The sequence below is a fragment of the Melanerpes formicivorus genome, unplaced genomic scaffold (genome assembly GCF_026170545.1).
Source record: "Melanerpes formicivorus ecotype bairdi unplaced genomic scaffold, bMelFor1.0.p_v2 SCAF_8, whole genome shotgun sequence".
NCBI lineage: Eukaryota > Metazoa > Chordata > Aves > Piciformes > Picidae > Melanerpes > Melanerpes formicivorus.
Window position 1 is genome coordinate 9,846,820 of NW_027142360.1, and position 12,023 is coordinate 9,858,842.

The 12,023-nt window shown below is 47.3% G+C and overlaps 1 protein-coding gene across 1 annotated transcript; it reads left to right on the forward strand.

The window, feature by feature from the left end:
• The first annotated feature begins 1,054 nt into the window (after positions 1 to 1,054).
• LOC137442712 (killer cell lectin-like receptor subfamily F member 1) lies at positions 1,055 to 10,920 on the forward strand. Its single transcript, XM_068141675.1, has 7 exons — positions 1,055 to 1,136; positions 3,265 to 3,342; positions 4,247 to 4,345; positions 5,921 to 6,061; positions 8,075 to 8,226; positions 9,410 to 9,522; positions 10,349 to 10,920. Exons 1-7 carry the CDS (start codon positions 1,055 to 1,057, stop codon positions 10,479 to 10,481), a joined length of 798 nt encoding a protein of 265 aa, XP_067997776.1. The 3' UTR covers positions 10,482 to 10,920.
• Positions 10,921 to 12,023: the final 1,103 nt, after the last annotated feature.

The following is a 12,023-nucleotide window of genomic DNA, read 5'->3' on the forward strand; positions in this document are numbered from 1 at the left end:
GACTATGCAGAACTTTGTGTCTGTGTGTTCTGAAAAGTATTTTTAGGTTTTAGAAGGGCTTTAAGTTTCAGTTCAGATCTGTGGGGCTTTTGGGTGTCTGTTTCCAAAATAGAAGACAAAAACACTACCGAAATATCCTGCAGCAAACACATGGATCATGAGCTAGGAATTAAAGGCAATTCAGTCTCAAACATCAGATAGCTCAAGCCCTTGTAACTACTGCTACAGTGAAGTGCTGAAGCATTCTTTTAAAAGGCATTGATCATATTACTTTCCCATCAGGGTAGTGGAACACTGGAACAGGTTGCCCAGGGGAGTGGTAGAGGCCCATCCATGGAGATATTCAAGATCAGGCTGGACAAGGCTCTGAGCAAGCTGCTCTAGTGGAGAATGTCGCTGCTGACTGCAGGGGGGTTGGACTAGATGACCTGTGGAGGTCCCTTCTGACCCAAACCTTTCTATGATATTATTTTATCTGGAGTTAAGTTTAAGGCATCAGCAATACAATGTAAATTCAGTTGTTAGACCATTATGGTAATTAGTGGATGGAGCAGGTTAGAATTGTGAGTTATATTTTTATAGCTTCAACTGTGGTTGCAGTTGCATTGGTCCCACACTACCTTATACTGCTATATATCCTGTTTACCTTCCTTTTTGGTGCAGATCATGCACATGGGCATAATATATCCACAACACAGACTGTACTGCAGTAGCAGCAAACCTTTTGTTCCACTTTTCACTATTCCTTAGCAACTTTGCTCTGCTTTGGCCAATGAGAAATGGTTTAGATTAATAAAGATACTAATTTTATATCTTCTTTTTTTCCCCCCCTTCTGTATGCTGAAGGGTAAAAGATCACACAAAAGAGTCACAATGGTGGCTGAAAATAGTCTTTGAAGCTGTATTGAAATAAGTAACTTCCTTCCTTTTTTAATCTGTTGCTCAGCCTTCCTCATGGGCATAGCACAGCATATGTACACTTCTGGAGGCAGGCAAAGCTCATACAGGTTGCAACCACTGCAATAAACCAGCTCTTCCCATAAGCCAGGCACCAATGGCAGGTGATATCACATATGCAGATGTGGCAATACTACCAAGGGAAGGACAGCACATTCCTTCTGGGACATCAGCTCCAGGTAAAACCTCTCCTTAGCCCTCAGTCACGCACTCTTTTCTCGCTGTTTTTCTCTCTCTTGTGTTTTAAAGACTGTCACTGGATAAGACCAGAATAGTGCTATAAAATGCTGCGCACAGAAGTCACAGAAAGACTGAAAACTTGCACAAGGTGAAAGGGATCATCACGGGATGCAAATCAGCAGAGCTACTCCTCAGCCAGTATCACTGTGGGGTATTACCTCTGTCCTGATTGCTTGCTTTAAGTAACAGGCTGAGAAACAAACATTGTTCTTTCTGAATAAGGTGCATAATCTTTTTCTTTTTTAAATGTGAATCTCACCTATGGGGACAGGCTGTGAGAGTTGGGGCACTTCAGCCTGAAGAAAAGTCTCTGAGGAGACCTTCGAGCAGCCTTTCAGTACCTGAAGCAGGTCTGCAAGAGAGCCGGGAAGGGACTGTTTACAAGGACTTGTACTAATAGGACAAGAGGGAATGGATTGAAGCTTGAGGAGGGTAGATTGAGACTGAAGATTAGGAAGACATTCTTTCCAGTGAGGGCGGTGACACTGGAACAGGTTGCCCAGGGAGGTCATGGATGCCCCTGCCTGGAGGTGTTCAAGGCCAGGTTGGATGAGACCTTGAGCAGCCTGGGCTAGTGGAAGGTGTCCCTGCCCATGGCAGGGGGGTTGGAACTGGATGATCTTTATGGTCCCTTCCAACCCAAACCATTCCATGAATCTATGAAATATGATGAACATCCTATTAGAGTATGCTCCATAAAATGACTACCAAGTCCAAAAATCAGATCAGTATGTTTTCTGATGTCTCCATAGAAGAGGAGTAGTAAATTAACTAGTAAATCAGAATACTGGTGGCACTGAAGGAAGCACTGTCTTACTGCTAAAATCATCCTGCTCTTCCCCTTTAATTTCCCAGAGCCACATTTTCAGTCTGTGATCACTTCACGTATTCACAATAAAAGATAAAGATTTAAGCCAATATTCAGGGTACCAGGAGATGATTTAAACTATGTCTATAGAAATACAATTTCCACTACCTGTAAAAATAATAACAATTAGTTACTTTTAGAAAGCACTTTGTCAAAATCCTGGATCACAGCTAACATGAATGGCAGCTTCTCACTATGAGCAAACAGGGAGTACCTGTGGTTGGAGTTAGATGAGATTTCCATGCTTTCAAGGTTTATTAGCAATTAATGTATTTAATTAAGGAAACAACATTGTTTAATAAGCATTTTTGCAAGATGTTCTACTTCAGTGTAGATTAATAGTGATGAGGGTGCTCTGAATCACAGAATCATAGAGTGGATTGAGTTTAAAGGGACCTTAGGGACCACCTAGTTCTATCCCCCCCACCATGGGCAGGGATATCCCCCACCTTTGCAAACAGGCCCTCTGCAGCCTTCTTGTAGCCCCCTTTGGGTACTGGCAGGCTGCTATTAGGTCTGCCTGGAGCCTTCTCCTCTCCAGGCCGGACAACCCCAGTTCACTCAGCCTGTCCTCGTAGCAGAGGTGCTCCAACCCTCTAACCACTTTTGTGGCCTCCTCTGGACCCTCTCCATCAGGTCTGTGTTCTTCCTGCGCTGAGGACTCCAGAGCTGGACACAGCACTGCAGGTGAGGTCTCAACAGAGCAGAGCAGAGGGGCAGAATCACCTCTCTGCCTGCTGGCCATGCTGGTTTTGATGCAGTCCAGGACTGCTGCAGAAGCATCTCTCTGAGCAGCAGTTTCCCCTTTGGCATCTCCCTGCTCCACAAAGTGGTCACCACTCTGACACCCTTAAAGCCCCTATGATGCTTCCTCATGTGGCACCAAATGAGATGTTTTGTGTGGATAGAACCCAGATCTTACCTGTCCTTCAGTCAGTCTGCCTGCCTGCTGGTCCAGCCACACGTGACCCAAGTAGTTCAAGCAAAGGTTCTGGAGGAGGCTTTTAGTTACTTCCTGACAGCAGCAGGAAAATTTAAGTCATCATCTTCTCAGTTGATTCTCACAGAAAAAATAGCTGAACCAACAGGTCTGGAAACACAGGCCCTTCATTATACAGATTTGTCTCCTTTATTGTTTCTCCACTTCATGGCTTGCGCTTCATGGCTTGCACATGTCAGCATGTCCCTGCTTCTTACAGGAAACACCATCACTTATGCTGAGCTGCCTGTGAAGCCAAAACCCAAAGGAAGCAGCAAATCAGACACTTCCACTTCTGGTACTGTGCTCTTTTCTTTAATTGTTGATTGCCAATTATAGATCACAGCATTACAGAATGGTAGGGGTTAGATGGGACCTCCAAAGATCATCCAGTCCAACCTTCCTGCCAGAGCAGGATCATCTAGACTAGGTCACACAGGAACACATCCAGGTTGGCTTGGAACCTCTCCAGAGAAGGAAACTACCACAGCCTCTCTGGGCAGCCTGCTCCAGGGCTCTGGCACTTTCTACTTCTGTTCACATGGAACCTCCTCTGCTCCAGCTTGCACCCATTGCTCTTTGTCCTGTCATTGGACATCCCTGAGCAGTGGAAATGGCACCTTGACCCCAAATGTCCTCAGTCCATCCTCTTCCTGAGTGTTTCACTCTCAGGAGCTAATGCACACCAAATGGCCAGAGAGGTGCTTGCTCAGATGTTCCTCACTGGGCTATGGTGTCATTAGGAGATGTTTTGCTTTTTCTCTGCATTCAGCTAAGGTAGCTTTCAGCCCCAGGGCAGGCACCTGAACACAAGAGAGGGAGACCAGAGAGGAGCAACCTACCACAGACCATCCCTGATGCGTTCTCTGAATTGCTTTGCTGGGCCTTGCAGGTGTGGGTGGGTAGGTGAATGGAAGCAACACTTGAGGAGCCCAAAGGAGAAAAAAGGCATGGTTAGTGGCATCATTGATTGACAATCACTCGCTCTTTCTGACAAAATGACCTTTTCATTTCAGTTTCAGTGATGCAAAGTGGTTGCAAATTTTTAATAAGTGAAATATCCCCACATCCTTCACACAGCAGGCTGGCTTCAGCAGATGGTTTCTCTGTTGTTTCCACATAAGAAATGGATATTCATAAAGCAGTGTTGATTTTAACAAGACAAAGACCTTAATCTGCTCTTCCTCCTGCCTCCCTCCCAGGCTGCCAACGTGGGCGCTCGGTCTGGTTCTACATGGCAATGGTCCTGGGAGTCCTTGTGCTCATCCTGCTAAGCATCACAGTGATGCTAGCCAAGCCATGTGAGTAGATCCTACCTCCCCCTTCATCTCTTTGTTGCAGGTGTGACTGAACTTCACAAGCAGAGTGATGCTGAGAGAAAAATTCCCTTAGTGTTGCAGTAAAGGTGTCAAGTCATACAGGGAACTAAATGGAGTATCCCAAAGGGAGAAACTAGCACCTGTCATGTGTATAATATTTCAGTATTCAGTATCACTAAGGTTGGAAGAGACCTCAAAGATCATCGAGTCCAACCTGTCACCACAGACCTCATGACTAGAGTAGGGAGGACACTACTGCCCACTGCAAGCTTGAACTCATGACCTTCCCATTAAGGGTCTTATGCACTACCAAATGAACATGTAGTGCAGATGGAGGGGAGCTGCTGCAGTCTGCTATGTCGTCAGTGATGGTGAAAGGCTGTAGAAGCAGATTTCATACCATCACAGGATTGCAGAATTGTTTTGGTGGAAAAGACCTGTAAGATCATTGAGTCCAACCATCCTCTAACTCTACCAACTCTGGTGCTGAGCCACGTCCCTCGGCACCACATCTCGGCCTCTTTGAAACACCTACCTCTAGGCTTGGGGATTCCACCACCACCATGAGGAACCTGTTCCAGTGTTTAAGAGCCCTTTCAGTGAAGAATTTTCTTCTAATAACCAACCTAACCCTTCCCTGGTGCAACTTTCATTGCATTATGGTAAAACATTTGGCTTTACTGCCTTACAAAATCAAAGTTGCACACATGATGCTATTTTGAGGCCATTTCACTTCATCACTTTGTAGATGCAAACAAACAAAAGTCACACTTCAGCTAAATGAATTTAATCAAAGCTCCCTGGTATTAGTGCTATCATAATCCACAGCCATTCTGTGACTCTATGAATTCTATACCCCAGTTATGCAAGAACTGCTCCCAAGAAGATATTAATTTCCTAAGAGAAAACAGTCTTGAAACACTCCAGAAAAAAACATCCAACCCTCCCTAAGACCTCACCAAAATATTTTGTGTTATTTATACATTTGACTATGAACAGTGAAAAGCCTATTTTCTTTTTCTGTCCTCTCCACTTTATTACTTTATTCAGCATCTATGCCCTTTGCCAACCCCTTACAGTCATGATATGCTCATAGATCATAGAATGGCTTAGGTTGGAAGGGGCCTTGAACATCATCTAGTTCCAACCCGCCTGCCATGGGTAGGGACATCTCCCACTGGACCAGGTTGCTCAAGGCCTCATCCAACCTGGCCTGGAACACCATCAGGGAGGGAGCATCCACAACTTCCCTAGGCAGCCTGTTCCAGTGTCTCACCACCCTCACTTTAAAGAGGAAGCAATGTGGGATGAAGTAGTTCAGGATTCTGTTCCACACAGAGGGCTGCTGGTTTCAGTGGAGCATCTGGGTGACTCTTCTCCCACCCTGAGGTTCAAGTGTCCTGTGCACCCAACACCTCTTCTGCAAAGGATATTATGCTCATAACTGTGTCTACCCCCCTAATGTACACACAGACATCTTCACATTCACAGTGTAACACTGGACACAAAGACTACATTTCCCTCTTGTTAACCATAATCTCTCTTTTGTTGTTCAAGTTTTGAAGGGCAGATCTGGAAAATCAGAAAGTTTGTCCCAGTATGGTGTAAATAGCAGTGGCAACCACCTTTCCTCTGAGAAGGCTGACTCAGTGGTGCTTCTGAAATGGCTCATGGAGGAACTGTGTGAAGATGGACAGGGTGAGGAAAGTCACAGAAGAGGTGGGGGAAGTGGTGTGTGCACACTGCTGTTGTCTCTGTTCCCATTTCTATGAGACCCTGTAGTTTATGGGAACTCACTGCTAGAATCATAGAATTGTAGGGGTTGGAAGGGACCTCTGGAGATCATAGAGTCCAACCCAAAGCAGGATCACCTAGGGCAAGTCACACAGGAACACACCCAGGCAGGTTTGGAATGTCTCCAGAGAAGGAGACTCCACAACCTCTCTGGACAGCCTGCTCCAGGGCTCTGGCACTCTCACAGTGGAATTTTCTCCTTATGTTCACACGGAATTTTACAGGACCCCATTGAAAAGAGCCTGGGTCCTTTTTCTTGACACTCATCCTTCAGATTATTTACAAACATTAGTAAGATCCCCTCTCAGTGTTCTCCAGACTACAGAGGAGACAGAACTCAAGCAGAGTATGGGGTGCACCCCGTTTGCTCCTGTGATGACCATCATGGAGTAGTTTGAACCCAGACGGTCTGACTAAAACCACCCCGTATCACAATGCTCTGAATCACTGAATTCAAACAGGAACAGCAAGGCAACAATGAACTGTGGTCATTTTCTCAGCAGCAGCAGAAGAACTTTTAAGATGCTCTTGGGTTTTTAAATACCATGACTCATTGACATCCAAGAGATTGTGTTGTACTGCCCAGAGGGCATGGTGTTCCTGCAGAGCAGTGATGACAGGATCTAAACTAACAGTTTAATGGCAATAATTTCCCTTCTCCTTTGGTGTAAACAGTTTATAGTACTTTACACTTCTTTTCTGCCAGGCCTTGCTGTCAGCAATGCCATATAAAGTAGCTCATCCTTTTGCCCTAGGGAACACTTTCCAGACAATAATTGTTCACAAAGAGTGGGAGGGAATCTAGCTCTTCATTCCCCCCCCCCCCCCCCCCCAAGGATCAGGGAAGGGAAGACCCTCCTTTCATTGTGGATCTCTTGTTTTGGGGGGGAAATGTTAATGGTTTTCTATGGGCTGAGACCAATGATGTTACTTTAAACCTTAGAGGAAGCCAAACAAACAATGTAAGGGAGAAGCTCCTCCCAGATGCTCTGAGTGAAATGGGAAGTAGACCTGGGAAGAGCACTGCTTCCCTTACGTCACACAGGACCTTCTCCAGCACCACAGGCATAGTTTGGATGTCATGGGTGCCTGTGATTTCCAGTCACATCATGTGTCAAATTCACACACTCCACAGCATAGAATCATAGAGTCATAGACCGTTAAGATCATCAGGTACAAACAACACCCAGGAGACCATCAGGTCCAACCATCAAGCCCACTCTACCAAGTTCACCACTAAACCATATTGCTAAGTGCCACATCTAAATGACCTCTAAACACCTCCAGGAATGGTGACTCTCCCACCTCCCTGGGCAGCCTGTTCCAATGCCTGACCACTCTTGCAGGGCAAATTTTTTCCTCGTGTTCGGCCTAAACTTCCCCTGGAGCCGCTTGAGGCTGCTCCTTCTTGTTCTATCACTTACTACCTGTGAGAAGAGACTGGCACCTACCTCTCTCTATTGTCCTTTCAGGTAGTTGTAGAGGATGATGAGGCTCGTTGTCTGGGCCCTCCATCAGCTTAGTTGTTCTTCTTTGCACCCACTCCAGCACCACATTGCTCCAGCATGTCACATTGCACAGTGTCTGCTCACAAGGACTGCGTGTGAGAGGACCAAATGCCTCTCTGAGAAGCTCTATGTCCTCCTGGTGCTCTCCACTGAGGTGGCTCACAAGGAGGCAGAGAGCCTGGTGATGTGCAGTGGGAGTGCAAAAGTGCACAGCACCATGACAGGGGAGTTGGCAGCTGAGTGGTGACACTGGAGCCTTCAAACCTCCCTTCACATGCAGCAAACACATACTTGGGACTGGAGACTGGTTACTTATGGACCAGCCAGGCAAGCACATGGACATAAAATGTTAAAAGGAAACTGGAACTAGTCAGGGTATGAGCTAATGGTTCTCTCTTTCCACCCACAGAAACAACATGTGAGCTGTGTCCACCTGGGTGGCAGCTGCACAGAGGGAGATGTTACTACTTCTCTGAGGAGGCTGTGAGCTGGGATGACAGCCAGAGAAACTGTTTGGCCAGGAAATCCCAGCTTCTTGTCTTTGAAGATGAAACTGAGATGGTGAGACATGCATCAGCCCTAAAACTGCAACAGGCATCTGCCTTAGTCAAACATGGCCCAGATATCAGGTGTACCTGCAGGCAAGAGCAGAGCATCTGACTCTCCACAGAGAGGAGCTTGTCTTGAGAGTGGCAACAGAGTAGAGCTGAAGAGAAGCACAAAAGATGCAATTGTGGAAGCTAGAGTAGTTTTACTGAGAGGAGGAAATCCTGGAGACTTCCCAACCATTTCCAGTACTTTGCTTTGGGGAGAGAAATCTGATTGAACTACTAAATGGAAATTCAAACAGCAAAACCTCCTTCTCATTTTCCTTTGGGATAATGAATGGCAAGGAATCACCAAATAGCCCTTCTAAGAAGCTCACAATTCCTTCAGAAATAGCTCATTTATCTTAAAGAGCAGGCTTTGCAGCCTGGTTCATTGGGGTGAGGAGCACCACTGAGGGCTTTTCAACAGCCAACAGGAAGCAACCCAGCCAGAGTGTCAGCCTGAACAGAAGCTCTCTGGCTGGTCACAGGCACATGGACCAGTGTAATGGGCTGCTTTACCATGGCTGGATCCCTGCCCTGACTCCCCATGAGAGGGAATATATAGAATCATGGACTCATAGAGTTATAGACTCACAGAGTCAAGGACTCATTAGGGTTGGAAAAGACCTTTAAGATCATTGAGTCCAACTGCAACCCAACTACCATGACCACTAAAACCGTATCATGAAGTACTAAATCTAAGCTTCCTGAACACCTCCAGGGATAGTGACTCCACCACCTCCCTGGGCCTGTTCCAACCCCTCACCCCTCACAGTAAAGAAGTTTCTCCCAATGTCCAACCTAAACCTCCCCCGGCACAGCCCAAACCCATTTCCTCTTGTCCTGTCACTGGTTACCTGGGAGAGGAGACCAACACCAGCCTCACTCCAACCTCCTTTCTGGTAGGTCTAAAGAGTTCTCCCCTCAGCCTTCTCTTCACCAGACTAAACAACCTCAGCTCCCTCACACTCCTCTTGTATGATGCTCTCCAAAGCCCTCACCAGTCTCGTTGTTCTTCTCTGGACATGCTCCAGGACCCCAGTGTCTTTCCTATCCTGTGGCACCCACAAAACCTGTTCAAAAGACAGGGCTGTGACCTGAGCACAGGAGAAAAATCTCTGCTTTTGGGTAACATGCTTCTACTTGTTCCACAGGAATTTATAGACAATAAAGAGAAAGATACCAAATACATCTGGATTGGGTTGAAGATGCAGGACATGAAAACACAACGGAGTTCAGTTGCAGATCCCAGAGCAAAAGGGAAAAGGTGATCATTTGGTGGGGGTTGGAGGGAGGAGGTCTCTTTGGCATGGTACCCTGCACAGAAATACAACTCTGAATCCAAGCTCATTTGCCAAAGCACAGATTTAGTCCTGCAACCCCAGGCACCTATTTCATGACCAGTTCCAGCATAACTGGCTCCTGATGGGCACCTTTGGAAACAGATTTGTTTACTGCCGGCAAGAGTAACCACACTCAAGTTCATGTCTGTACTAATGCAGAGGGACAGCAACACACACTGCTCCCACTGAAAGCAGCCAACAAATCCTCTCACTTTGCACACCATGTGTTGACTTCCTCCCTTGAATGTGACACTTGCACATCTGTGCAGCTGAAGGATCCTTCCCCTTGCTCTTACCACACTGTAGTTCAGCATTTTGGCTGCATGTGGAGGTTTTCTCCTCCAAATGGCTCTTCTGAGAAGCTCACCATTCCCTGAGAAACAGCTCTTTCCCCTTGAAGAGCAGGCTTTGCAGCCTGGTTCATTCGGGTGAGAAGCATCACTGAGGGGGTTTTGACAGCTGACAGGAAGCAACCCAGCCAGAGTGCCAGCCTGAATGGAAACTCTGTGGCTGGTCACAGGCACAGGGCCACTATAATGGGCTGCTTTACCATGGTAACTTTGATACTTCTGACCATCCATCCCTCAGCAGCCAGCAGCCTCTGCTGCAAGCATTCATCCCACCTATGTAGCTTCAGTGGGTTACTGAATGGGCACCACCCAAACGCCTCACAAGGATATGATCAACAATTTTGTCCAGCAGTGAATTTAAAGCTGACAACTCACTGCATCCCTTTTGTTCTCTCACCAGCATAGCTGAACACAGAGAAGAGGCTGAGAAGAACTGTGCTGTTTACAGAAGAAAAGACATGATCCAAGCCGATAACTGCCAGACTCTGAAGAAGTGGATCTGCAAGAAGAATGCAACCTTATTGGTGCTCTGAGCCAAACTGCCAGACAACAGACAGAGCTTTCTGTCAGAAGACCCATTTTAAACAGCATGTAATGTAAATAATTTTGTGAGCCTTATGCAGGAATTTGTATTTTGCCCTAAGACTTTGTCTGATGCAAACGAGGGCCTCAGAAGTTGCTCAGTGTTCACGTGAAGGTCACACAACAGGACTGCAAGTCAGCAGGTGTGGATTTGGGGGTAGCTGAGCCCTCTCATGGACAGATGTTGGCAGCAACTGCCTCTAGGAGATGGCAGGGAGAAGAGGTGATCACTGGGGATGAGCACCTTGCACACAAACTTCGGTGTGCAAACAAGACGCCATCAGCAGGGCCTGAAGTGGTGCCTGCAGCTGTCATACATGCTCCAGGATCAGGGAAGTGTGGCTGGAAAGCTGTCCAGCAGAAAAGGACCTCGGGGTTCTGATTGACAATCAGCTGAAGATGAGCCAGCAGCATGCCCAGGGGGAAAAGAAAGCCAAGGGCATCCTGGTTTGGATCAGCCATGGTGTGACCAGCAAGAGAGGGAAGGGATTGTCCCCCTGTACTCAGCATTGGTGAGGCCTCACCTCGAGTGCTGGGTTCAGTTTTGGGCACCTCAATACCAGAAAGACATTGAGGGGCTGGAAGGGGTGCAAAGAAGAGCAACTAAGCTGGTGGAGGGCTCAGAGAATGAGTCTGATGAAGAGCAGCTGAGAGAACTGGGACTGGTTAGTTAGAGGAAGAGGAGGCTGAGAGGAGACCTTACCACCATCTACACCTGCCTGAAAAGACAACACAGAGAGGTAGGGGCTGGACTCTTCTAACAAGCAATCAGTGATGGAACAAGAGTGGCCAGGCAGTAAGGGACCTGGGGGTACTGGGTGACAGCAGCTGAACATGAGCCAGCAGTGTGCTCAGGTGGCCAAGAAGGCCAATGGCATCCTGGCCTGCATTAGGAATAGTGTGGCCAGCAGGAGCAGGGAGGTCATTCTGCCCCTGTACTCAGCACTGGTTAGGCCACACCTCGAGTACTGTGTCTAGTTCTGGGCCCCTCAGTTTAGGAAGGAGGTTGACTTGCTGGAACACGTCCAGAGAAGGGCAACAAAGCTGGGGAGGGGTCTGGAGCACAGCCCTGTGAGGAGAAGCTGAGGGAGCTGGGATTGCTTAGCCTGGAGGAGGCTCAGGGCAGACCTTATTGCTATCTACAACTACCTGAAGGGAGGTTGTAGCCAGGCAGGGGTTGGTCTCTTCTCCCAGGCAACCAGCACCAGAACAAGAGGACACAGTCTCAAGCTGTGCCAAGGGAGGTTCAGGCTGGATGTTAGGAAGAAGTTCTTCACAGAAAGAGATTGGCCTTTGGAATGTGCTGCCCAGGGAGGTGGTGGAGTCACCATCACTGGAGGTGTTTAGGAAGAGACTGGATGGGGTGCTTGGTGCCATGGTTTAGTTGATTAGATGGTGTTGGGGGATAGGTTGGACTCGATGATCTCAAAGGTCTATTCCAACCTGGTTAATTCTAATTCTAACAAGAGGGGGAATAGCCTCAAGCTCCTCCA